Consider the following 27,760-nt stretch of genomic DNA (forward strand, 5'->3'; position numbering starts at 1 on the left):
AAAACAGAAAAATATAATTTCATTTAGCGGATAATAAAGAGAGCATATATACAAAACGTAGCACCAGGGGCTGAAAGACCACTGTTCAATGCTGCATGTGGAAAAGTGCTGAATTGACATAATCGGAGAATATTTCACCCAGTGCGCGGTGTTTTGGTTTTGCCGGCAGCTTCCCGAACCATTTTGTACATTTACAGACGGAGTGTGTCCTTGAGCTGCAGGCGAGTCGGTCGTTCCCTTTGTGTGAGTTATTCTAGGACAAAACGGATGAACGCCCTCTGCCACAAAAACAGATCGTCTTGTCTACTAGGAGGCATTTCAATCCACATCCGGTACATCTTCTCTGCCACAAACCTGGGTCAGATTCTAAATGTGGTCGCTCTCGGTATTAAATCTCAGGAAACCATGCAGAAGATGCATGTCAATTGTGACAATCCCGCGATATTCTTATTTAGTATATGTGTGATGTGGAGTTCTCAATTCATCATTGGCAACATTTTGTTACCCAGTATTTTAACTCAGGTCTGATGTGCGCAGAGCTTTTTGGCAAACTACAAGGAAACAAATCCTGCATAGACAATCAACCATATAAAACAGTATGTTGGTTAAATGACACTGATTAATCTATTATATCGCACTGGAGGGGTTACTCAGTAATCAACTGTGAGTCAAAGGAGACTCCTGAGCTTTGATTTAGCACACCTAGATATTCTCTACTGAAAAGCTACATAAGGCTACATATTATGGCACTATGGCATTGCAGAAGGACGCCTGTATTGACACCCTGTGCTGCATCTGTGTCGGGGCAACTGGAGATACAGACTCAGCAGCAGGCGTGTCAAAACGACTCATACCGGGGTTAATAAACATCTTCCATTTCAGAATCACACGCCTGTCCCAAACCTCGATTTTTTACACTTTGGATTTTCCAAGTTGACAACAGGACAATAATGTTGTAGATAATCTCTGAGGAGCGTGGGCAAAAACGGATCATTTGCTTGACAACTGATCCTGTTTGGGGGACTATGATGACTTTAAAATCTCCACCTGTTAACAGTGCTGTGGTAGCACAGGGAACTAAAAGAATCCCTGAACGAACGAAAATCACCAAGCGACTTGGTATGTGAACTGGTATGTGGATGTCTGCAGGCTGGAGTGAGGAACCTGTCCATCTGGGACTACTACTGTACTACCTGGTGTCCAAAATACCGCGAACATTGTGAACAAACTTTTTATTGCAGATTGGCCGCATTCTCCGTCTGCTTCTGTAAGTCCTGTGTCGGCTTTACAGGACCGACTGAGGGGGAGGAGGGCGGGACTAACTACACACCTCCTGCCTCGAGGAGAACAGTTGCATATTGTAGCTTTCAATTCTTGGAAATTGTCAAAATCTTTTCTCACACATTTCCATACCTGTCACACACACAGGTGTTAGTCAAACATACACATGTACATATACACCGAACCCCTGAGCACCGAAGTTACATTAACGCATTCAACTACTGTCCTGCAGCTTCACTTCAGAACTGCAGATGTTGGATTATACTGGATTACCTAAGAGACTGTGGATCTGTATCCAGAGCTGTGTGTCTATCTGTATTTTCACGGGTGTCTGCGTCTGTAATATGGGTGTGTTCGACAGTGTGGGGACCACAGCGATCACACGGGTCCTCCACCTCCTCCACCCCCTCCTCCTCCTCCTCCTCCCTTCCCAGAAAGCCTTGCTGATCCCACAGCTCCTGGCCGTCGCACACTTCGATCCCGGAGTCGCCCGTGAAGCGCCGGTACCTGCCCGTCGCCGAGTCCTTGTTGTTGGGGTGGGAGGCGCTGTGGAGCTGGGTCTGGGTGGCCTCAGGAGCCGCGGGGAGCAGGGCGTCGCCGCCGGGGAGGTCGCCGTCGGCCGGGCGGGGGCGAGGCATCGGGGGGCCTTCCGGGGGGTCGGCGGGCGGAGCTGCAGACTGGAGGGGGCTGTAGGGAGGAGGAGGCGTGGCTGGGCGGTCCACTACCTCCTCATAGGCTGGCAGCAGGTAGTCGGGTAGGAATCCTGAGGAACAAGAGATAGAAGAGAGAGAGAGAGAGACAGAGAGAGGTGGAGAGATGAGCATGATGTGTAAATGTCATTCCTATTCAGACAGAGGTGCACCAATGCCAATTTTTCAGAGCTGATGCCAGTACAGAGGTTTTTTTTAAGTACACTGTCCAATATGAATAGCAATTCAAGTACTACTCAATTTGCCTAGTATTGCCCTTTTATAAAACAGTTACATAAATTGCGTTTACTCATTTGATCAAATAATGCACTTAACTGCTTACTAATTCTCAAATAAAAAGTAATAAACACCAATAATAACAGAAAATGGGCTATATAACATAGGTTATAGAATCTAGTTTAGCTTCTCATTTATTTTTACACTTGTCAAAGCATATTGACTGACTCAAAAACTGTTCATTCAGAAGTTTACAGATAAAAACAGCTTAACAGATAAAAACAGCTTATTCAGAATAGGTTAACAGATAAAACCGTTTATTCAAAATAGGTAACAAGATATGTAGATATTTTCTGATAAGCTGTGACCTATTTGGCTCTGTGATACCAAACACAAAAGCCTAATTTGCAAACCCCAGGATTAGAACCCACGACGCCCACATAAAAGTCTGTTTTCTGTAGTTTTTTGGGACCGACAGACCAGCAGAGTGACTAGCTGCTAGACTCGCAGCTAAAAACAGAGCTTACTATCGATATCGGGACAGCGTCATTTGGTCGATCCGAATATGATTACTTAAGAGCTGTATCAGCACCAATTCCAATACTACAGACGCTATCGGTGCAGCTCTACTAGTCAGCGGGTCAGTGGATGGTGGTTCAGTGTCACAGCTTGATGCTTAGAAAGTTATCATCTTATATTCCCCATTCTATTTAAAAACATTTATGACACGCAACTGGTAATGTAACTCAGGAACAGTCACTGAATATGTACAGTGCCTCTAGCGGGCGCGGCGTGCCAGGGGTGTCCCGCGGCTACTCACTGAGATAGAGGGGGAGCTGGGTGTTGTTGTGGGCCTCCCTGTAGGCGATGAGGTTGATCTCGTTCTGCCGACGCTGCTGCTGGAAGCGCTGCTTGGAGCGCCGGTGCTGACACACACAGCAGCATGTCAGGATAATGATCAGAGTCCACACCAGCCAAAACCCTGCAGGGCGGGGACGGCCTCAATGAGACGAATACACACAACCATGCATACGTACATACACACATGCTGCCTAATAAATTAAATTGCTGGAAAGTAGGAAGTTTTGAGAAGCCTTTAATGAAGTTCTCAGGTTACAAGTAGTCAACTCAACTGGCTTCATGGCTTCAAGTTCCTATTCAACCTTTGGCCACTACCATGATTCTTTCAGGAAGAAACTAGACAGTGAGTCACAGAGTGCGCCCTTATCTTTAAAAAGACCAGCGAGTGCTCTGCGGGGCTGTGAAGTACTTATTAAAATGGCACAAGGCTGCTTCAGTAACATGAGAGAGGAGCGGGCTGCCAGCCACCACCAGCTCAACCAGTAAACAAGTCCAGACAGCCAGCGACAGACCGGACTCAGGGCCAGGCCACACTGGGCCAACTGGGACTCTTTCTAACGTTTACCAACCTTCCACTCTGAGTCAGGCTTCCTACACATTTTCCATCTCAAAATCCCCTACTTTGTTTTCCATGATTTTGGTGTCTGGTCAGCATTACTCACAGTGGCTGGGCAATGCCTGTCATTTAGGCTTATTAATCTGTGGTTTACGGTTACACTTCACAACAGATATAAAATGAAAGCGGGTCTAACAACTACATAAAAGGGCTGGTTTCCCAGACAGGGATTAACCCAAGTCCTAGACTAAACTACCCTTTTAAACTGGATTAACGATAACTCGCTTTGTGGGTCGTGAATTGAAACAGTCCTAGATTTAGCTTAATCTGTGTTTAACTGATCAGATTTACAGAACAAAGATTAGCACCGCTCCAGGGCTAAATGAAGGTTTAAACTAAACCTCCAAGAAGGCAGGTTTAACTTCTGATTAATGCTGTTTGTCAAGGAAGAAACATTGCCTAGTTTTTGCTCCTCTAATTCTACACAATTCTAGGCTTTTCTAGATCTATTCCAGGCTTTTTGAGCATGCTCAGTCTAGCGCTGCGTGCACCTCACTAACGCAAACTAACATGTTTTGAAATTAAAGTAATAATCCGCAACTTTTTCTGTTTTGCTACTCTCTAGCGCCGATTGATAAACACCTATGATGGATCCCTCTTTCCCAGGAAAAATCCTCTGCTACACAAGAAGTGATGCGTTTTACATTTACAGAAGCAACAGCAGTTTGTCTGTAATAAATATAAGAAGCTACAAGAAATATAAGAAGCCACAGTCTACACTGAATGTCTTTATTATTACAGTATGTTGGGCCATGTGCCGACATTGAGTACAAAACAGGAAAAACAATTATCACTTTATATCTCGTTAAACTTAATCAAGGACTCCATAGTCCAGAAGCAACTACTCTGAAGTTAAGCTGTGTTGCAGAAAGCCACTTTTTAAGCCATGACTAACTAATCTGAATTAAGCCCTACTGTCTGGTTAACCGGCCCTGCTGCTCTACAAAGCCAAAGAACAGTAATTGTGTGAGTAGTGAAACAGATAAGTCAGAAATTACTTCAGTTTTTATCTCCTGACCTGACAAAAGTAGTTAATATTTAGAACAGAAGTAGTAAGCTAATACCTCATTTTGTGGCATTTATGGATGTACTTTCTGTTATAAAATAAGAAGTAGCAGTTATGACCCTTGACCTTTAAAAAGACAAAAAGAAGTTACTGCCGAAAATTAAACGATGAAATTAATTTTCCAGACCAGCGTAAGAATGCTGCTTAATAGACCCTGCCGCTGCTTCTTCAGTCATTTCATCTCAACTGTTTGCATTTGACTTTAATTGAGACATTTCTATTTTGCTGGGATGAGCGTTACAGACATGCGTGGAATGTGCTGTTTAGCTACAGGCTGACTTGTCTAATGTATGTCGAAATTATGTATGCAATACTACAGGTAATATAGAAGCAGGCATTCAGAGTATACCAGCTCAGAGACCATTTTGAAGTGTAATATTTACTATCATCTACTGTTTATGAAGCAGTATGCAGTAGGAACATTCAGACATTCAGACAGTGAATAAAGAGGAGACGGGTCAGGTAACTCACACCACAGTTCATAGTAGTAGCTGCAGCACTGCGTCTCTCCACAGCAGTGACCTGACTCACATATGTAGCTCTGGTTGTTGGCCCCCTGGCACACCAGCTTAGTCTGGGGGAAACACAACAACACTATGGTCACACATTGGCCTGAACAATCTACTGCAACAACATGCAGCACTCTGACACTGCAAGATTATATAGCAAAGGATGCAATGTGGGCATTTAGAGAACCCATTTTTGTAATACTTACCACTTTGACACTTTACTTGAAGTGCATTGTGTTGCATTGCAAGCGCATTATAAGCACATTAGAAGTGGAGATAAACTTTTCTTACAATATAATTATCAAACAAGTCACTCATCAGTTTGTCATGTCATTAACTATACAGTTGCCCCATAAACAATTCAACTCCCAATTTTTAGCATGTTGTCTTTATTATTTCATGCTCTGATTAATATAATTTTCATGCAGTCACAATGCACTTCTAATGTGCTGCAAGTAAAGTGTTACCACAAACACAATCAATGAGGGATGTAGTGCGAATGAGTTATAATTAAAGTGTAATACCTGTTACACTTAACAGTCACAACATATTGTCCGTATCATGCCATCACTGCATTAGCAAACATCCATCAATATTGCCCTAAGTAGTTAGTGTGTGTTTCTGTAGGATCCTGATATGATTAAATGTCAAAGGTTGTTTCAAATTACCTGTCTGATGCCCAGTAAGAAAGACATGACCTCATCAGTAAGACAATCTACCTCAAACAATAAAGCAAGGAGGAAGAGCAGGCTGAGGAGGAAGCTTCAATGCTGTAGCTCTGTTTGCAGAAGAAGATCCCAGCAACTGAGTGAGCTCAGCGGCCCCATAAGCTGTCTGGATCCGACTCAGCAGCCCCTCTCTGGAATTGGACGCCCGACATGTTGCCAAGGAATGTCAGTAAACAACCCCGTGCGCGCACAAGCCACCCATCTCCCTTCCTTCAGACTTCAGATATGTTCTTTCACACACTCAGACAGACACACATGCAGCACTTTCTTGTTTGAAGACATTTCAGCGAGCACCACTTCTCGGTCCCCAACATTTATTTTCTCAAACGTCAAGTGTTCCCTGAGCGAACAAAGCTACACCAGTCTGACTTCCGCAACTGGAACTGGCTCAATACATAGCCAACTGCACCAGAGGTATCTACACATTTCATTACAATTTGTAGTCAATTGTAATACTCTGATTACAACAACTGATTTACTCCCAGATTCGTGGCCTGTCTGTTATCTGCTACAGTTAAGCATCCGGTATGACAAGATTCCAGTGTTACATTGAGTTACCGTTGACTCACATATTCCTTCATCAGCAGGTAAAAGCACGAGTATTGCCAAAACCAGTTCAACAATCTAACTGCCGTCTAACATTCTAATACGAATGTGTTTGACCCGGCTAGCTCACGCTAACGTTACCTAGCCTCCTCTCACTTGCTAGTTTATAACAGCGATGTCTTTGCATCCATGTCTTCGACTGTGGTTAGAAGTAAGGAAGCTGGCCGACTAGACAGTTTGCTCTATATTACAAGTTTATTAGCCAGCTGCCGCTGCTATTAACACTAGCTGTTAGTATCCCTTGAGTAAAGGAAAGAGAAAGTTCGTTAGCCAGTCAAAATAAGACAGCTAACAAGCTAACGTAGCTAGCAAGTAAACTGTTAACGTTAATGTAGTTTACCTCTGCGACTGTGGCCGCTGTCGTTGGATTATCTCGTCCAACGTTGAACTTCAGTAAACCCATTGCTAAAAATGTTAGAAACTACTCTTCCTTCACCCATGAACCGTTTAATAACAATGACATTGTCCAAAACGTCGTCCTCTACGGCTAGTTGGTAGAGCAGCAACGAAAACAAAACTTCACCAACTGCCCCTTAAGCCCGCCCCTTACTCACTCTGCCATTGGTCTATTCATGGATTTATTTGTCTCTCGGACAGCCATTGGCACTGTCTGCTGTCACTCCAACACGGGGCTCATGGGTAACCACTACGCCACCTGTCACCAGGTAGGCGTGGTCACTGGCACATTTACCTCAGCACTCCACACCTACTAATATCAATGGAATGCAGTATTAAGATTAAGCAGGAAATATTATGTTACCAATAAAGTTACCAATAATATTATTCACTTAATGCATCCAGTTAGCCAGGTAATATCGAGATTTAAAAACGCTGTAGACGAAAAGTGTGTGTTTTATATTGGAATTGAATCCATAATTCATTTGTACTTTTTTGGACAGACCATGAACATTTCCTTGTAACAGGAAAGAAAATGTAACTTTTAGTAGACCAACATCTAGAGAACATTAAATATTTAGTGAATCTTTTTTTTTTTTAATCACATATGTCAAATGAAAATGTAAAGAGGCAAATTAAAAACCATATTTTCCATATTTACCTAAAAATGTTGCATTATATAAGAAATGGTAATGTAAGAAAAACCCTGCTTGTTTGTAAAGCCTTATGTATTGTTATTCTATACATACCTTGTATAAAGTTGTTTTTCTGCATGTTGATAGAATATTTCTTTGTATGTTCTTTGATTGATCATTTGAATAAAATTAGCTCATGAACTGAAAGTCCATCTTTTGTAGCCATAATAGGAAATACACAAATATCTAATTTTAGTAGACTACTCAGAATAAGACTCTAATCAGGAAAAATTTTAAATAAAAAATCTCAAAAATAAAAAATCTCTACAACCATGGGGATCACTTATGCCAAATCTAATTTTAGGCTTGATTTTTGCTTTGAGATCCTTATTATCCTATATATTATGATCCTATTAATATTTGGCTTTATGGGGTAAGTAAGTAAGTAAAGTTTATTTCTAGAGCACATTTAAACACAGCTTGAGCTGACCAAAGTGCTGTACAAAGAACATTAAAATACAAGTAAAAATAAAACACAAGGAGAAACATACCAACAACAACAATAAGCAACAACAAGGGACAAAATACAGAGTTATAGACATGACAACAGATTAGGGTAGATAGTGGGTACATTATTATCAAAGGGGTCAGTAGAGTTGAATGATTAAGCCTCCAACATCTTGTCTGTGCTCTTCTTCTCTGGTCTTCATACCAGTTAAGAACACATGAAGAAATATGAGCATCAGTCCAGACTTCATTTTGTTCTGCTAGGCTTTCCAAGCACGAGGAACTGCTGTCTCCTTTTACCCATAAAACCTTGCATTCTGAGGTTGGTTTCTGTAGTTGGTTTGGATTATGTTCTCACTCCTAACAAACCGCACCACAGTTATCTTGTTAGAGGACTGAGACTCGCATTTCCAGGTGTCTCTGTGCCATTATTTGCTATAAATGGCATCGTTCTCACCTGGCCAAACGAACCAAACGAATGGAGTAAATGTGCCAGAGTTCAAATAAGCCGCTCTAAACGTGCTTGTTGTGATTGTGCCCATATATTTGCCCATCGCTAGGGGTGCAGCAAGTAGGGGGCGAGGTGGTGACTCAATAGGCCCCGAGCAGGAGGGACGGAGAATCTGGATTATGGCACTGTGCTCCACTGTGGCTATTGTCACATCTTGTCAGGGGGCCTTGAATTCCAGGCAGCACCACTGTCTATTTTCTTTACTAATGGGCCCAGTTTAGCAGAATATTAAAGCAGTCAGCTGAAAACCTCATATGTCCAAAAAGTTTTTCAGGATTTTAGGTGTTTTTGAAAATATACAGTGGGGTTTGAATGGATTCTATGAGACTCAAGGCCATGAGAAACAGTACAGTGAAAAACATTGAAGTCCTTATTGTTGCCGACTTCATATCAAAAGGCGAGTATGGGGCAAAATAATAGACTGCCAGTTTTTGATAATGACTCTCAGCAACTCTCATGCAGCAACAATGACTCCGACCCAAAAGATGAACTTTAACTCACTGTTGCACTATTGACTACTGTATTGTAGTTTCCCTTCATACAATGCATGCATAGTTTCCCTTGTAAAGCCTGAGGGTGAAGTGTGGAAAGAGACACTGAACAAACTCTATTTTGATAGACTTGTTTTTTTACTTACTGTATTATCATAATTGAATTATTTACACAAAGTGAAATCAAGCAATCCATTTACTTTACATTACATTACATTCCTGTAAAATATCCCGAAACTGCTCTTTGACAGTAACCTTTTTTATTTTTTATATATATATATATATTTTATTTAACATTGTTGTACTGTTTGGGAACCATAAATATATTAGGGTTTGACTGATATGGATTTTTGAAGGCGGAAATCAATATTCAGGGTTGAAGCTGATATTTTGTGCTGATATTCAATATCTTTAAATTTGACCATTTTCATGCCAGAAAATACAGAAACATATGCAACATCATGCATGCTTGTGTGGAATCTGATCAAAATGTTTCATTAGAATCAGTTCAGGTTAAGGTCTTAACCCTAACCCTAACCTATAGACAACCAGTGTAGTATTGATCAATTCTACAATAAATATGTAATCAATCAAACTGCATCATATCCATCATATCAGAGGTGGACCACACTGACTGGTTGGTATCTGATTTTTAATAAAAGGCCAGTATCTGCCCCATATACTGTATATCCGTGTAATCCTAATCGGTACAGTAGTTGACTGTTCATGACCTTCTTCAGAGGAATAGGTTAGGGTTAAAAGGGGAACATTCACTTTAAAGTTAAGTGAGCTTTAAAAGTTCACTCCTCTCCTCTCTCCTTCCTCTCCTCGGGGCCGGCCCTTTGAACCTTTCAGCCCTGAGTTCGAGGGGAACAAAAGCAAACAAATCGCATTGTCCTTTCAGGAATTTTGTTCTTGTCCGCCGCCTTTCATGACCTCTTCTTTTAGGCACCTCTCTGCCTCTCCGCATTCAGGCTCCCCCAAGAAAAGTCAATGGTTCCTTACATCCCGGCTTGACAAGTCAGGAGGATACACGCTAATCCCCTTAATCTGGCCTTTCTCCCGCGCGCAGCCACAGGGAGAGAGGGACCACAGAGAGTAATCCTGTCGGGGAAACAATAGGATTAAGGGCCCGACCCCGCGAGTGACAATCAGGTATCCACTGACTGATCTGCGAGGCAGGAGCCCCGGCCACTCTCTTCAGTGTGACTTATTTTTGTTTGTCGGGGGGGGCCCCCGAGAGGGATGGGATGGGGTGGGGTGGGTAGAGAGGGTGGGGGGGTATTTCTTTGAGGGGCCGCTGGAGGTCTGACAGGCCTGTGGTCCCCTGAGCACCAGGGACCCAGGAATGACTGACAGGTGAGGGGGGTAAGAGCTGGGAGGTTGGGGAAGTGTGTGTGTGTGTGTGTGTGTTTGTGTGTGTGTGTGTGGAGGGCGAGTGGGGGGGTGGGGGTGGGATGGGTGGGAGGAGGGGTGCCAGTACATGCCAGTACATGCACTCACACGCACACACACACACACACACACACACACACACACGTACGTTCGGTGGCGGTTTGTGTTGTTGAGGCGATGGGTGCGCAGGTAGAGTTGTGGGTTAGGGTTAGTGGGTGGGTGTGTGTTTACAGACACACAAACACACACACACACACACACACACACACACACACACTAGGGTTAGACTGATATATTGGTTTGCTGATATAAGGGGCCGATATTGGTCTTTCAGTGAATATCAGGGCTGGTCCAGTCAGTGTGGTCCACCTTTGATAAGATGGATATGATGCAGTTTGATTGATTATGTGTTTATTGTAGAACTGCGTGTGCGTGAATGTGTTATTGTTGTTATGAGTTTCAGTGGAGAGTTTTAGTGTCCCATGATGGTCTAAATGCTGCTTCAGAGTCTGACAAGAATACAACTCTGAGGAAACACTGAATACTTGGAATTTCTTCTGCAACCTAAAGCTTTACCTAGTTCCTATATAAGGTAATTTAGACTGAAATGACTGGAATCATCATATATAACAAACCGGCAAACAATGGAAACTGTCTTATGGGTATTGTTAATGTGCTGCAGGTTGTGATTCAAAAGCAATCGACATGGAAATCGATAATTTGCCTCATTTCCATTGAGTAAAACAGGCTTCTAATGTTCTGGCCAATGTGAGAACATGTAACACAATCAGCAACTACTTTGGGGAATTCACAACATGTAGATTAGGCTAGATTGCGGTCCTGCGGCTCAGTGAGCTGAGCAAGGCACTAAGGTTAGGAGTGCGAATCCCAAGCTAAAAATGTATGCTTGTGTGGCACTATGAGGCACTTTGGTGACGTTTTTGAATAGCATTATGTTGTATTAGATGAGACTTTAATGATCCAGATGGGGGATGAGAGAAAAAGCAATGGTATTTATCATGATGCATCCAACAATTTCAAAAAATATAAAAAAAGATCCCTTCTCTACATTTTCTTCAGTTAAATATACCTTGTGTCTACACTGGCAATAGGTTTGTCTCTTGTACAGCTGCCATAGCTTCCATACTTTGCCATATATCCCAACTGAACAGGGTAAACCAACATCACAATACATGCACTTCACTTTATGAACACCAGATGGCCCCATTGGTATAGATATGTCTTCAGCAGGAGGCCCTCACTTGGAGAGCCCACTTACTTTTGGATCTCCTTCTGCTGCCTAATTGAAGCCCTGCAGATCACACAAATGACAAACTGCTCCTCGTACGAACACTTCCAACACGTCGTCTCACCAGAAACCAAAGCAAACCCCAAACAGCGAGACTGCACCGACGAGAAGTCCCCCGCGCCGCCCTGATATCCGATCCCTCGCCTTTACCACTGCCGCAGCCGCCGGGACCCAACCATAGGCCTCCGTGCTCAAGGAACCGAGGCTCACATCCATTGAAAAGGGGAAGTCCTCCCGCTCCATTCAAGTCCAATGAACTTGGCCAAAGAAAACAGCGTCCGATTCTTCACGTCTTCTCGTGTTACGGCGCTGGTCTTGCTAAGTGCCGGGGGTAAATTGCAGGTTAGCCATTGTGCGAGAGGGAATGAGTCACAGGATGGTGGATTTCCATGTGTGACAGGTGCCTGTAGTGGTTACTGTGTGTTTGTTTAGGTTAGCCGGAGGAGCTGCACTAGGGTGGAAATTCCCACTGGAGGCTCACCTTGAGGGGTGTGGGTGAACCAAAGTTCCCGAAGAGGAGTTCGCGAACTCTCAGGGGGTCTTTGGAAGGGGGTTCCTCTGCAAGAAAACAAGAAAAAAAGGTTGATTTTAGCATTCATTTACTCAGCAGAAGCAAGAGAGAATGTATTCTGCTCATGGGTTTCACTCTTCTCACCTACAGTAGAGATGTTTGGTAATGTGGTAAAGAAAGACGTGGGCGAACTATGACCTCCAGTCCGATCATCGCAAGGAAAACAACCACCAGTATGAACAATAATCAATTAGATTTTCAGAAAATCATTGATTCATCCTTTTTCCTTCCTTTTTCCCTTCAGTTCCATCAGTTTGATCCTACTTACTACTAAAGTCTATTTTGCAAGTAAAAAGGAGGGTAAACTGATAGGTTTAGGTGGGTTTACCCTCCACCACATCCCTGCTATCATATCGAATAAAAAAAATAATCTCAGATAGGGTTCCTGGAACAAATGCGGGGCCAATTACATGATCTAGCATATCTATTTGGGGGTTCTTGACCATGGGAAGTCATGGGTCCCCTCACATAGTCACAAGAAATAGTGATAAAAAGGGCAATAAGATAAAAGCAGTTGGATTCACTGCCTTCCGCTTCCTTTCTGCGTTCTTGAAGACAGTGGGAGGAATGTTGGCCTCATGCTAGGCAGACGTTAGTTTGTCTTTCATCACACGCTTCAGCAGGGAGAGAACCTGAATTTGATTTACGCGTCAACATGGTCTACCGCAAACTCCCTGTCGCCGTCATGATTTTTGTACAGCTCCCACAGTTAAGTATACCCCGTGTCTCTAGGCCCGGCTGTGGATTCATCTGCTGGGTTGACGACACTTTGCTAGACGTCCCGTTTAAGCCTCTGCCTCGTCCTTTTGGACAAACAAACAACGTGCAGCGGCCAGGACGTTTAGTCAGGACTAATGACTGCTGGGCCGTGTTTGGTTCAAGTGTAGCTTCCTCTGACCGACACTTGGAAAACCGGCGGAACTCGTCGTCCGCACGTCCATCCAACCACCTGTTCAGGTCAAAGGTCAGGAAGTGGCCCGACAATGTTCCTGTGACCACGGAATGATGATGTGAGAGCAAAGTGCTAGGAAAAGAAGTAGACCGAAGAGAGAGATAGAAGGGATTTTTGATCTGACTAAGACCAGTGTGGTGTTTTTTCAGTCTGCAGGGCTGAGACTGCAGACAGCGGCTTTGTGCCTCGTGATGTAGCACCTTCGGAAATAGATGATGTCACCCAAGACGAAGGTACCGGGGATGAGACAAGGCGAGGGTGGGGGGAGCCTTTTGTCTCCTACGGGTGCCTAAGCTCCCTTCACCTGGGTGACTGGGGGTTTGTACAGGTGACCGAACCCCCACCCATCCCTACCCACCCACCCACCCACCCACCCTACCTATCCTCTGAGTCACCCCCACCCACCCACCCATCCAAACCTGGAGTGACACTACAGAGGGAGAGGGACAGGCACAGACAAGAAAACACATCACTCACATAGACACAACTAGGGACCGATATATCAGTTTGCCGATATTGGCCTTTTATTAAAAACCAGATCTGGTCCAGTCAGTGTGGTTCACCTCTGATATGATGGATATGATGCAGTTTGATTGATTACATATTTATTGTTGAATTGATCAATACTACACTGGTTGTCTTTGGGAATCTCTTAACCTGAATTGATCCTAATGAGACATTTTGATCAGAATATGTTTTATTACAGTCATGATTACTACCATCCAGGACGAGTTAAATATCCCAATAACAAAAATCTTCCATGCAGAAACGCTGGTGTGCAGCGTGTTGTTGTGGAGACTCTGCCCCTCCCCTCCCCAGGCCCCTATGATTAATTCAACCCTCAGGAGTCCCCGGGGGTCACATCTCCTGCATGGGTGTGCAATGTCTGTACGCACCCTGGCCATTCCTCTTATCTGGCCCTGGCATATTAGCTAATGGATGGCCCCGCGTTGCATATGATCTAATATATGCCATTAATGGCCAGCAGGGAGGGTCACTGCCCGGACTCACAGTGGACACCCCGGGTGTCCACTGTGGGGTGGTGGACGTACACACACACACGGACACACACACACACACACACATTCTCAACATGAACATTAATATCACACAACTTGAGCATGGCAGGTTTTGAATTTAACCAGCGATCACTCTTCAAATGGTCCAGTCAAGAGAAACACTATGGAACTATGGAACTGTTTTTATGTAATCTATTTATATATTTATATACTGTATATATATATAATATACATATATAATTCATATATATATATTATGTTTTGGATTTGCTGTAGATTTTTGCTTGATTGACTTTTTGTGAATTGGTTGGTAATTGAGTCAAATTAATACAAAATGCCGACAAACATCACTACCAATACTGCTATTATTACTAGTACTACTGCTACTACTACTACTACTACTACTGCTATCACATACAGTACATACACCAACCACAACACATAACCACCATCAACACACACACACACTATCATGGCTCCGGACATAAACTCCAGCTGGTCTTGTCCTCTGTGAAACACCAGGTGTACTGTATGTGTGGCTTGTCTAGAGCTCCACATCTTTGATATGCCAGATGTGTGAGCATGCAGATTTGATCTGTGTCCATCAAATGGATCCTCACATTGTAAGGAGTGGATTTGAGGGGGTCAAACACTACAATCCCCTCCGGCGTGTGATCTCAGGTGCAGGGGTCAAATGTATGTAAACCCAAACAGTGTGTTTCCACAGCAATGGGACGGGTTTGTCAAGAGGCTAATGTGCCTTGATCCCTTCAAAGGCTGCGGCTGGATCCCAAGCAGCCACTCAAGAGTGTTGGTGGGGAAACGACGACCTGTGTGTTCTTTGGTGGGAGCTTTGTAGACAGCGTGTGCATGTGATTTTTATGTGTTGAGAATTTGTGTTCTACGAGTGCCTTCGGGCTAATGGATTAGCCCCTTCACCAGCAGGCTCTAGCATGCTTCTCAAGTCCAGCCAATGAGTTCTGGATAGTCCTGTCTGGATTGCTTTCAGTGTGTTGGTGGATGATGACCTTCGGTTAATTTATGTCCACAGTCGTCACCCTACTAGATTACTGTACATCAATGGAATTACAAATACACTCTTTATCTTTTTGGTGCCATAAATACTATTTGGGCACTAGGATATAGGATCTTTATGGTGCTGTAGAGAACCATTTAAGAACGCATGAAATCCTCAAAATTAGCAGTAGCAGAAGAACATTTTAAGAACCTTGAAGTGGTAATCTTCAAGATCATTTTTGAAATTTTGTGCTCAGCGCTCATAGCTGTGGTGTTTCTGCACTGCTCTTCCCAGAGATCACCTGTCAATCAAACAGTGTGTCCAGTACTGTGACGTCTTTTTCCTTGGAGTTTCTGTTGATGCAGTTTGAGTTTCTCTTTTCTTTGTCTGTTGCCATGGTGGCTATCACTGCTCATGCTAACTACCCAGTTCTTCTTCTTCTGTTTATTCCAAACAAACCGGAAATGTAAAACGCATCACTTCCTGTGCAGCAGAGGATTTTTCCAGAAAAGAACTACCAGACACCGGCTTTTTAGAACAGCAAATGTAAAAGCTTTCATGAACTGGCTATAGGTTGAATCAGTATTGTGTTATAGCAATCGGATAGAGAGGAGCAAAACACACGTATACTTACATGAAAATGTTGCGAATTACTACTTTAACACATCAGAGGGTTCTTTGAATCATTGTGGTTCCATATAGAACCACTACCCTAACCAAAGACTCCTTGAAGAACCCTCATGTTTCTGTGTTAAAGTGTCACTTTTGAATAAGTATGTGGGTTCAACATGTATGGATGTTCAATTCCGCCTACAAAGAGCAAAGCAGTGCACAAACGCATTTATTGTGAAAATATACAGCTTTATTGAATTGAGAAAGTTTAACTGGCTGTGTGTGTGTGTGTGTGTGCGTCATCTGATGTGGCGGGGACTGTGTCTGAAGTCCAGGGAGTGGAGGGTGGTGGCCAAGGCTGCATATAGATGAGAGCTGTTAAACCTCAGGCAGTACACCGGGCTGCTCACTGTGTCTGAGGTCAGCTGGAAAAACTGGGGAAAAACAAACAAAAATAGTAAAATTGTCATAAAAATTTTGGTATTTTAAACCTTTTATTCGAAATATTCATCATATCATTTATTTGATTGTGACGATGTAACATGTCTACACTACAATTGAGCAGACTATGGTTCACACACACACACACACACACACCTGTAGGCATTCAGTCTGCCGTTTGTCCCAGAGCCGGACGACGCCGTAGTACGAGGAGCCGCTGGCGATCATGTGATTTCCGTCTGTTTGGATGCAGTAGAGAGCGCTGTCGTGAGGCTCCTCCCACTCCATCACACACTTCCTGTCGGGGAGGACGGGATATTTTACACACACGTCACCTCGATAAAATGTTTTCAACATGAAAACTTAAAGGAGAGACAGCAAAACAACAGCAAACCATTGAAAATCCTGGCCTTGGATGGCGAGGAGCTAGATGTTTGACATGAGGACAGTATGTAGGTTTGCAAGCCTAATACATACTGTAGGTGTACATGATCTACATATTATGATCAGGCTTCTTGGTCGTCTTCCTCAGGTATTCTCTAATATTCATAGCTCAGGTTGACATGTACTGTACTCCTCTGTTAAGTCAGTTTATACCAAAGCATGATGATGACAAATATCCATAAATGTCAAGAGATCATACATATTCATAAGGGATGGGACGATATGTTTATCTCATGATGCAATTCGATAAGCGATATGGGGTTCACGATTCAATACAACCACGATATGATGTAATAAATAAAAGTTCAATGACAACAAAGTCTGACTGTGCAGAATTCAGTTTATTTCTGAGCCACAAATCTTTCTAGCAATGGCATTGGCTGCTAGAATGTAAACAACAATTTAAAAATGTCGTTACAAAGTGACGATAATATAATTTGGATGGAGAGCTTGTGAAATTGTGATGGTCAAGCGTCTCATTTGTGATTACTACAGTAGAATATAATGGAGCTAATATCACCATTTATTTTTATGCCCCACGATACGTATTGTCACATTTTTGTATCGCGATATATTGAATTTTGATATATACAAAACATCCATAATGGTGGTCAGTTCTCCTTAAAAATGTACCTACAGATAATGATAATGAAAGTAAATTTTAATTAAAAACATACCAATTTAAGTTTGCTGTAGCCAATGCGAATTATTAAAAAAAAGATGTAAAAATGCATAAGAATGTATGAAGAAAAAATAGATTTTAAACGTTTGAACCAGAGAACTGCAGCAATGAATGTGTGATGTTTTGTATTCATGTTGATGTATTTCTTTTGTGTGTGTGCTGGTTGACAATTCTGACACTCCATCCCTTGTTTTCAGGAAAGCTCTGTAGGTGGTAGGTGTGTGTGTGTGTGTGCAGCAGGAGGCTGGGTTAGGGTGGTGGTGGTTGTGGTTAAGAGAGGGGTAAGTATTTTCTGCCAATAGAGATCAATCCTCCATTAGTGCGGCCTCATCAATAAGTGATGCAGAGGGACCCGGGGCAGACACCGGGGCAGCAGAGATGTCTGGAGTCACACACACACACACACACACACACACACACACACACACACACACACACGGACAATACATACACCCTAATTTTAGCAATCCACTATGGGGGAGGTCACTCATTGTCATTGTGCCCTGAAGTGAAAAAGCACGTATAACACCAGTACAGTCTCTGATAAACAGTTTGCCAATACTCTATCACACACTTCCCTTTTCTCAGGCCTTCTCTAATGCAGAATGACATGATAAAATGATAGTGTGCGAGTCTGAGAGGTTGCAGGACTTTGTGCAGTGGTGTGTTTGTTTGTCACTTGCCGTCGTTCTTTCTTTTTGGCCTAACCTGTGACAGGCGTGGTGCACGTGGACGCCAAGAAATGTGAAAGAAAAAGAGAAGAAGAAACTGTGAAATGAACATCAAAAACTGTGTTTGTGGACTGGATGTAAATAGAGCCTTGGCTATAAAACGACACGGCGTCTTATGACCCACCAGATGAGAAACGCTCAAACTCAAACTTCAACCCACATGATCATTTTCAAGTGGTGTCTGTTCTTCGTTGAACAGTATCTACTTAATAAATGGAAGTAAAACTTGTGTTATTGTGAAAATTCAACTTCAACTTTACCTGTCTGGCTATGCTATCATTTTCTCGCATCATTTCACATGAGACGACTCACATCGTAGTCATTACTTTGCACTGACTGCTGCAATACAGTGACGTATGGTTATATACAGTATATATATATATATATATATATATACAGATAAATCTTTTCAGAAGCGTAAGACAACACAGGCTCTGGCATTTTATAATAATGCAGACTGTCGTATAACCACTTAATTTTACATATATAGTGTATGTAAAATGCTATACGCTATGTTTGTTAGCGGTTCAAATTGCTAACATCAGCTAGTAAGCCAAGTGGCATAACGTTACTGTATTCTCTATAGAGGCGTGAGACTGTACAGAAACTGTACTTGTTTGGGATTATTGCAATTTTCCATCACAGCGCGAGTTTCTCTCGGACGACAAGCCCCAACTTCCAGACGACCTGAACCTCCTGGCTGACCCTGGGAGCCTCCTGAGGCCGGTTTGGTTTGGACTGCGTGAATTATTGATGTCTAAAGAGGGACCCCCTCGGCCCACCTCCACCTCGACCCCACCCCCTCCAAACTCCCCAGAGCTATCTGCCAATCAGATCTTATTTGTCTTACTTGACTGATCCCCCCCCCCCCCCGAAAGACGCACCGCTGAACTCCTCTAACGCCCGCTGGCCAAAATAAATGCTGCCCTCCCCGGTCGCGTTAGGGACCCGGCCTGCTGCGAAGGGTGAGGCGAGGGGCTTCTGCGTCGATACGGACGCCGCAGAGGGCTGCTGGTTAACGCCCCTCTGCTCACACGCTTCCATCCCATTCCACTGAAAAATGCTATTTTCCAGCTCTCTGCGTGGTTATGAGGCATTTGAGCTGTAAATTGGCGTGAATAAATATTGAAAATCAGGGTTTGTGATATTTTAAATTAATATCGTAAGATGAAAACCTCGACTTGCTCCTCCTGGTTTCACAATCGGCTTAGAACTGGCTGAAATTCTTGACGCATTTTACGTCAAGGATTCTGGTAAATATCATCAATTGCATTTTTTGTCCCGCCTTTCCTAAGCCCAGCAAACACACCGCCCTCCTTCTCACTAACAGCCTGTTGTGAATGCAAGCTAGATAGTTTTTTTGAGAAGCCAATTATTTTGCGCACAGCCAAAACTAATCAGACATGGCAGATAGTCATTGTTGTATTACACCAGGGTGTCAACCTGCACAAAGAAAATTTGTATCAGACGGTTCTGTTTAGATTCAGCATTCCTATGCAGTGGACTGCAGTCTGAATATGACGCAACACTCTGGGTTCACCATGTTGGCTAGGTGGAGTAGACACCTGATGCAATTCCTTCAACTCAAATAAGCAGCTATCTGCATGAAGCCACCGCTTTTTATTCACAGGTAATGCTAGCTTTCATATGCTAGCGTTTGTTCAACAAGCCTAATACGGTTTACAATTTACAGGCACGGTCGCCTGCAGTGTGTGATAATTTATCAGCTTGAACTTGATAATAATTAGTTCCAAAAATTAGGGACACGCTTATCTCACGATGCCTTTCAATACGCGATATTGGGTTCACGATTCGATACAACCATGATACAATGTAATAAATAAAAGTTCAATGACAACAAAGTCTGACTGTGCAGAATTATGTTTATTTCTGACACAAATGTTTCTAGCGATGGCATTGGCTTGCTAGAATGTAAACAACAATTTAAAAATGTCATCACAAAGTGACAATAATATAATTTGGATGGACAGCTTGTGAAATTGTGATGGCAAGTCGTCTCATTTGTGATTACTACAGCAGAATAACATGGAGCTAATATCACGGTTCATTTTTCTGCCCCACGATACGTATTGTCACATTTTTGCATTGCGATATATTGAATTTTGATATATCGTCCCATCCCTATTCAAAAGACATCTACCACTATTTGACATTTTTCAGGTAGGAATCTTGAATTCTGGCGAGTCAAAGTCTACAGAAATTCAATCTGTTAATAGACTGTCCTAGTTTCATTACTCCAAACAAGTAATTCTGCAATAACTTTTGTATCAGTGTGTTTTGTTTATGAGGATCTTGTATGGCAAGAGATTCAGAGCGGGGAGCTTGCTGGCAGAAGGGTCTTACACCCTACTAGAGACAGAGGGCCGGTCATACCTGGGGCTGAGCCGGAGGTCCCAGAGACGGATGAAGGTATCGTAACCGCAGGTGAAGAGCTGGAAAGGCGACTCGAAGGCCATGTCCAACACGCCGGCCCCGCGGCGAAACTCTGAACCCAGACTGCACACACACTCCGACCTGACGGAGGAGATGAGAGAGGAGGGAAAGAGAAGGACAATTGAATCGCTGTTATAGCAAGCAGTATTGGGATGACAGTGAAGAAAAATACAATGCAAATCACTACAATGTCAACCCTAGAACATTTTAAGTAGAAAATATATGAATGAAAAGTATGAAAAAAATGTGTGCTGTATGAAATTAAACATTACATATGTTTAAGATACAAGGTATAGGTAAGCAAATAGATGGGAGAGAGAGCATGGAAGGTAATTTCAGGTCATTTTAATACAGTAAAAGAGTGTAGTGGGTTGAACACAGAGGTGAAAAAGTAGATGACAAAAAGATGATGAAAAAAGAACAGAAGAGAGGGTTTGAAATGAGGGAAAGTCCATGACATTAGGTCACCAAGATAACACGTTTAAGTATATACACCTTTCTTTTCTTAACTTTATGTCGGCCCGCCGGCTACTGGCAACTGCAATACAGGATTTCCTTTAGTGCCTCGGACGAGGATGTGCAGTCTTCTTTTACGCCCCTAAGCATCTCTGCATAATCAATGAGCCTATAAACCTCATTGATGTTGGGGATACATTTTCACCACACCTCTATCTAAGGCTTTTATTGGAGTGAGGTGTGCGTGTGTGTGAGCATTTTACACGGGGTCTGGGGTCAGTACAATAATCATTCTCATCAGTGATTACAGGAACCTTTCATGAGAATTAAAGGCAACTCTGGTGTACACATGTATGGGTGTGTGTGTGTTATTATCTAAACCTTAGGGTGCATTCACAAAAATCATGAATGGAGCAGTTTATTTGAAGCCTGGAGCATTTACTCTTTTAGTTTGGTTCGTTTGGCCAGGTGAGAACGATGCCATTCAAACTCGGGTGGCACCAAATAACGGCACCAAGACGCCTGAAAATGTGAGTCTCAGTCCTCTAACAATAGAACTGTGGTGCAATTTGTTAGGAGTGAGAACGTAATTTGAACAAACAACAGAAAACAACTCAAAACACAAGGTTTTATAGGTAGGAGGAGTTCCTCATGCTTGGAAAGCCTAGCAAAACAAACTGCAGTCTGGACTGATGCTCATATTCAGCTATTTCTTCACGCGTTCTTAACTGGTATGAAGACCAGAGAAGAAGAGCACAGACCTGTCCAGTCCATGTGACTTTTGTTTAACAATCTCTGGTTGCCTTGTTGGACATTGTGAACCTAAACAAACCAAATACAAAAATGCAGCAAAGTAAACTTTTCCACTACGGTTTGGACCAAGGAAACAACAGTCAAAATTTTGGTAATCCCAAAACAGAGTCTATCCATGCAAATTGAATATTAACAGCCGTGAGGTTATTGCAGAGAAAAAACAAGTTTGTATCCGATTGGTGCTCAGCATTGGCAGATACACATATTTGTTTACTTGGGAGTGGTATCAGCAATGAGAACGTGGCGACAGTGCATCGCCATTGAGATTGGATTAGTGAACATGGCTCGAAGTGAGAGGCTGGGGGACAGAGATGAGTGTGTGTGTGTGAGAGAGCAAGTGAAAGAGGTAAGGTGTGTGTATGCAAGTGATAAATCAAGTTTGTGTGTCTTGGTTGATGTGGTGTGACCTGTATGTGTGTGTGTGTGTGTGTGTGAGTACAGCTCCATGCAGCACCATGCTCTTGTGATCACAGCTCTGTCCCGCTCGCTCCTCGCCTCTTGATTATTGGAGAATAACTTGCACTCAGCAGGGCGGATTATTGCAGAATAACTGTCTCTTTGTTGCCATTTAATACCCTCCATGACCGTGACTGTGTGCGACTCTCGGACGTTTGATACCTGCCCCGTAGCAACCATTTAAAGGAGGCCGCTGGCCTTGGCGACCGAGCGGCCCGATCCTTCGACTCGTGCCCCCCCCTCTCGCCCTGGAGCTCAATCCGCGGGGTCAGGCTGGTAATCCCCCAGCCTTACCCCGGGGGGCCTTCTTATTGGACCAGGGCTTTCCCCGCAGGGCGCCTTATTGGGTGAGAGCTTTCTCAGTGCCAGGGTCTCATGACTAAGCCCGGGCCAATGGGGAGTCCGTGATGAGGCTCAGTCTGTGTCTGTGTGGGGTAGCGACCCCTCATTTTCCCCTTACCACTAAAACCAAGGGGCTTAGCGCATGCCGCACAAAAAGAAACTCATTCAAGCCAAAGGGATACGAGCCCGTTCATTCATAACTAAATAATGATGTCTCGTCAAGATCACAGCACTGCTGCTTGGCCTACAAAGGGATCATCAATTCATAACCCTAACTATGGTGTCTCACAAACAACATGGTAAATGATTACACTCTTGGGTTCTTCTTCTGAAAACAGTCAAAAACACCCGAATGTGAGAGGAGAAAAAAAACAGAAAAGCCAGGTTTCCATAAAAGCAGTCTTGACATCTGCGCAGGGATCTTAAAGGCAGTAATAGCACCATGCGACGGGCCGGTGCACAGTGCAAAACAGCAGGGATTCTAAAATTGTTAGGTCACTGCCTTTTATGGGGCCGCGCGTGATTACAGGATGGAGGCATAAGCATATAATCTGTCAAAATGACTGTATCTGCTGGTGAGCGGCGGCGCAATTTTCTGATCTGACCATCCGTTCCATCGCATGTCTGGGTCCATAGTGTTAAATACCTGTGTCTGGCCCTGAGCGCGCCTGACTGGAGAGTGTCACACGGGAGACTCTATAACATAGCCGACTGGGTGAGTCATAACCGGCGCACGTGGTCTGTCCTCAAAGGGTCGGCGATGACTCGCGAGTGCAAACCATCGCAGGTTGCGGGCTGTAAAAATCACAGGGTGGCTCGTGTCGGTTACTGTTCCAGTCATCATCCCAGAATCAATGGGAATGTCAGGTTACTCATTGATATCGGCCCATAGATCTTCGGAGCAATAAAAGCCGGGTACGGGCTATTACAAGAGCTGCTAATGCATTTCTGTGGTCGGTTTACTGTCACGGCACGCCGTCGGGGGTGAGGTCTAACGTTTGGACAAGTGGGAGGTTCAGAGGTCACGGGCAGACAAGAAAGGGCCCCGTGGGATACGGCCGACCTGCAAAAGACATCACACGGGCGGTACAGCTGACAGAGGAAACAAGAGTGGAGGGGAAGACGGGGATGAGAGAAAATCTTTTACGCTGCCTTCGCATCAGTGATGTGCGACGCCACGCAAACGGCAGAGCGGCAAGTGAAACTAAAGCTGTTGCGACCGGAGTGGCAACGATATGCCAACAAGGAATATCAGAAATGACTTCCAACAGCAAGACTCTAGTAAGCCTGAAGTCGAAAATGAAGGGTTTTCGCATTAAAGAGTAATTTTGCTTCCTTGTTTTCTATTTGTTGTTTGTTTCCATTGGCATGCACTATGTCAATGCCGTCTCTACTTGCTGCTTGAGAATGAAGCAGATTGAACTGAAATGGACTCCAGCACGGCAGCTAGTTTTAGAGGTGGGTAGACTGGCGGCCCTAGGGGGGAGAGACTTACCGATTGTTATGAAGGGGCTGCTGACTGTGTGACACACAGGGTCTAAGTCCTGATTTAAGCCTGTCTGGTCTCACTGCAGGAGTCAGGTTGGCTTTAGGGGCCACACACACACACATACACAGATTGTGAAAGGAATCATCAATGAATTGACAAAAAAAAAAGAAGAAGAAACTAAGGGCATTCTCCTTTAGTACAGCTAAAGAAAAGCAGTGTGTGTGTGTTTTTTTGTGGTAGAAGTGGCTGGAGGCTCTTGTAAGGTTAAGTCTGCGCTCTAAACTGGAGCCTGGGGACGCGCTGGGAAACAGGCCCTCCGTGTCAAAAGCCATCAGACAGGTAGAGAAAAGGAGCCCTGCTGGGGTTTTCAGCCCGTAAAACAAACAGAGGGGAGCCACGCAACCTGCTGCACGTCCACCCAATTTAGCCCCGCAGCCCCGAGCTCGCTGCGGCGCACTGACCGGGCCGAGGAATGCGAGGGTTTCCTGGCAGAGAGGGGGGCGGAGAGGAGGGGTGCCGGCGATCGACAATGACCACCTTCAGAATGTCGCACACACGCGCGTTCGCTGCAAAAACAATAGCGCTGCGATTTGTATAACAGAGCGCCGGAGATTTAACCCCGTTCTTTTCAGCGTCAGGAATGCAAGGAATCCTACCCTGACCGTTTGATTGTACAAAAAAAAAAAAAAGGAGGGTTCCCCTTTTTTTTAAGGAACAGAGGGGAATCTTGGGAGCAGGGAGCGATGGTCAGGGTCCGTTCTCTTTGATGCCCCCCCCCTCCCCCTGTGTTTAGCCATGAGCGAAGGCAGTGTGAAAAGTTGGGGTGCTGCTCCGAAGGCGCCACTTGTGTGGGATCCCCCTCTATATGGCTGATCATAAGGCCTCTTTGTGCCGACTAGATGAAAAAGACACAGAATTAATTGCAATGGAGGGGAGAGAAAGAGAATGTGTTAAATGAAATTAAAATCAAAGCCGCGACGGCTGAATGGGGGACCGGCCTTTATTGCCCCCCCCCCAGAGTGAGTGGGGAGGTTTTCGACTTGCATGGCAACACTTATAAGCGTCAACAAAAGAGAAAGTGATTTCTAATGGGGTCAGTGTGGAATGGTGGTTTGTCAGTCATGAAAAGCATCAACAGCGTTTCATTCGATTTATCGCTGCTTGAATAATGAGCCCTAATTACCGATTGGAAAATAACGTGGCGACTAATAGAATTCTTTTCTTTGGCGAGATGATTCGTTGATTTCATTCATTCCCGACTGGTGAAAATGAAAGGATATTACAGAAGTGGGGTAAAAACAGTAAAGAAAAATAGACTTTGAAGCTGTGTCCTTCCTTTCCTCCATCTATCTCCATAAAAAAGATAAAACTCCACCCTCCAACCTGGAATAACTCTATGCTTCACCCTGTAAACATCTCACGATGCCATCGCTATTTTCCACCGTGATGGGATGTGGCGAATCGTTCCTGAAAGAGTTTGCGGTCTCTCCTTCTGTGATCCGGCGGCAGCGGCAGCTGTTTCGCTGGCTGTTGTTTGGTGCTGCAGGTGTAACAGTGTCTTGTTTATGATGTTGTGGCTCAGATGGGCCCTGAATCAAAGGAGCATGCGGTCGCGCTAATGCATGGGGTCGAGGTGGATGCTGGTGGCTGCTGCTAGGAGGGTGTGTAGGGGCTGATGGTGGTGTGTCTGCGGAGGAAAAGGTGTGTGCGGTGTCTGAAGGCGTTACTGTGGATGAGGGGGAGCCTCTGTGTGTGTGTGTGTGTGTATGTGAGTAGCAGGGTGGTTTGTTGTTTATGTTTTTATGCATCATCTGTCTGGATTCACATATCACTGATTGTTGAGAAATGGGTCAAAACAGATCTTAATGTTGGAAGAAAAAATATGACATACAATATTACATATAATATTCTTATAAACCTTACAAATGCAGAAATTGGGTGTAGGATAAGTCATGGAGAGACATGTTGAAAGCTGAGGTATTTCAATTCTTCAATTCAAAACAACTGGTCGTGACTTTGCCTTTTCATTGTTACAAAATCTTTAAGTTCTTAGCTATCTAATGTTTCGGTGCAACCAACTTTTACACAAAATATATGTTCATGCAACTTTATCTCTAGTAGTAAAGATGTAAGATCATTCTGGACATCAAAAAGCATGTTTTGAAGTTTAGAGAGATAAATGCTTTAATAGATCAACACTATTAGCTGAACAACATAAAAGCACGTTTATTTAAAATCAATAATAAGGTTGATGGGGATACCAATGAACAGGCAGTTTCATTTTTTCAAACCTTTGAATTAAAAAACTGAAAATCACCAAAACGTGACGAGATAACAAGGTTTTGATGTGACTGCAGCATGTTGTGTGTATGAAGACAGTGTGTATCTGAGAACAGTTGGTGTCAAACAGTGCGCCCCCATCACCCTCACCCTGCACCCATCTGTATGTGCGCCCACTCGCGGCCAGGTATGCACCCTTCAGCTGATTATCAGATGGAAAATCACAGCGGGGGAGTGTGTGTGTGTGTGTGTGTGCGCGCGCGCCCGTGTCGAGGTGCCTGCATTCATGCGCTTATGTAAGGACAATAGCAGGATTTGTGTCATAAAGATTACACCGTCCTGACAGGAAAATAGGATGTTCAGCATAAAGGGGACATAAACGAGTGAATAAGTAAAGGCATTGACAGCCAGTAAGATGTTAATACAGTCAAATATTTTGAAAAAGTTGAGTATGGTTTAACAGTGATTTTCTGTCAGGGAGGGCTGCCTTTCCTACGTCTGGCCAGGGAAAAAAAAAAAAGAAAAACAGTTGGACTTTTGAGGACACATTATCTAGGTCTTAACACCGCTACACCTTGTAACCATGTCAATTTTCCTCAACACCTGCAACCTCAAAAATAACCCGCCCACCCATCCCTCCTCTCAACCTCCCCGTTCCCCCTGCCACTCTCCCCCGTCCGTCTTTGGTCTTTCCCCCCCCGGCTCAGATTTCCATGTCATTTGGAAGCAGGAAGCTGTGTTTTGTGTCCAGCCCTGTGTCGTGTCGGGGTGTTTTAATCGGCCCAGGTAAAGCCGGGAATTACAGCGGCCTTGTCAGGGATGTATCAGGTTTAAGCCTCGGCTTTCAAAGCCAGGAATTCTCTGAGGCCCCCTCGTTTTTGAACTACTCCCTGTTCGACGCTGGTGTGTTACAGGGTGTTTTCAAACCTGGAGTCGGTTGGCTTTGGTCCGAATCAGGGGCCAAGTTGTCTCTGCTGCATTTACACACCGGTTCAGTTGTGTTTCGCATGGCAAAATTTTGTACGTTTTCAGCAAAAACCATGTGGGAGCAGTCATTTCCTTAACTGGTCACACATTTGGTATAGGAAGGGACTTTCTTCCGGGGTTAAACCTTGTTCGTAACCCATAATTCACGGTGTGTTTGACCCATAATGCACAGTGCT

General features: G+C 43.9%; 2 protein-coding genes across 2 annotated transcripts in view; both read right to left on the minus strand.

The window, feature by feature from the left end:
* Window positions 1-1,550: 1,550 nt before the first annotated feature.
* On the minus strand, window positions 1,551-7,227 carry wbp1la (WW domain binding protein 1-like a). Its single transcript, XM_071894735.1, has 4 exons — window positions 6,934-7,227; window positions 5,222-5,324; window positions 3,028-3,189; window positions 1,551-2,044 (listed from the first exon to the last, which is right to left on the minus strand). The coding sequence occupies exons 1-4, from the start codon at window positions 6,994-6,996 to the stop codon at window positions 1,551-1,553; spliced, it is 822 nt and encodes a 273-aa protein (XP_071750836.1). The 5' UTR covers window positions 6,997-7,227.
* Window positions 7,228-16,237: 9,010 nt separating this feature from the next.
* The window catches only part of fbxw4 (F-box and WD repeat domain containing 4), a 32,809-nt gene continuing 21,286 nt past the window's right edge, over window positions 16,238-27,760 (minus strand). Inside the window, exons 7-9 of the mRNA XM_071894734.1 lie at window positions 20,702-20,842; window positions 16,607-16,748; window positions 16,238-16,443 (exon numbers count right to left, since the gene is read on the minus strand). Coding sequence (XP_071750835.1) covers window positions 16,309-16,443; window positions 16,607-16,748; window positions 20,702-20,842 — 418 coding nt within the window. The 3' untranslated portion in view covers window positions 16,238-16,308. The remainder of the gene's footprint in view (window positions 16,444-16,606; window positions 16,749-20,701; window positions 20,843-27,760) is intronic.

The sequence above is a fragment of the Centroberyx gerrardi genome, chromosome 15 (assembly GCF_048128805.1).
Source record: "Centroberyx gerrardi isolate f3 chromosome 15, fCenGer3.hap1.cur.20231027, whole genome shotgun sequence".
Taxonomy (NCBI): domain Eukaryota; kingdom Metazoa; phylum Chordata; class Actinopteri; order Beryciformes; family Berycidae; genus Centroberyx; species Centroberyx gerrardi.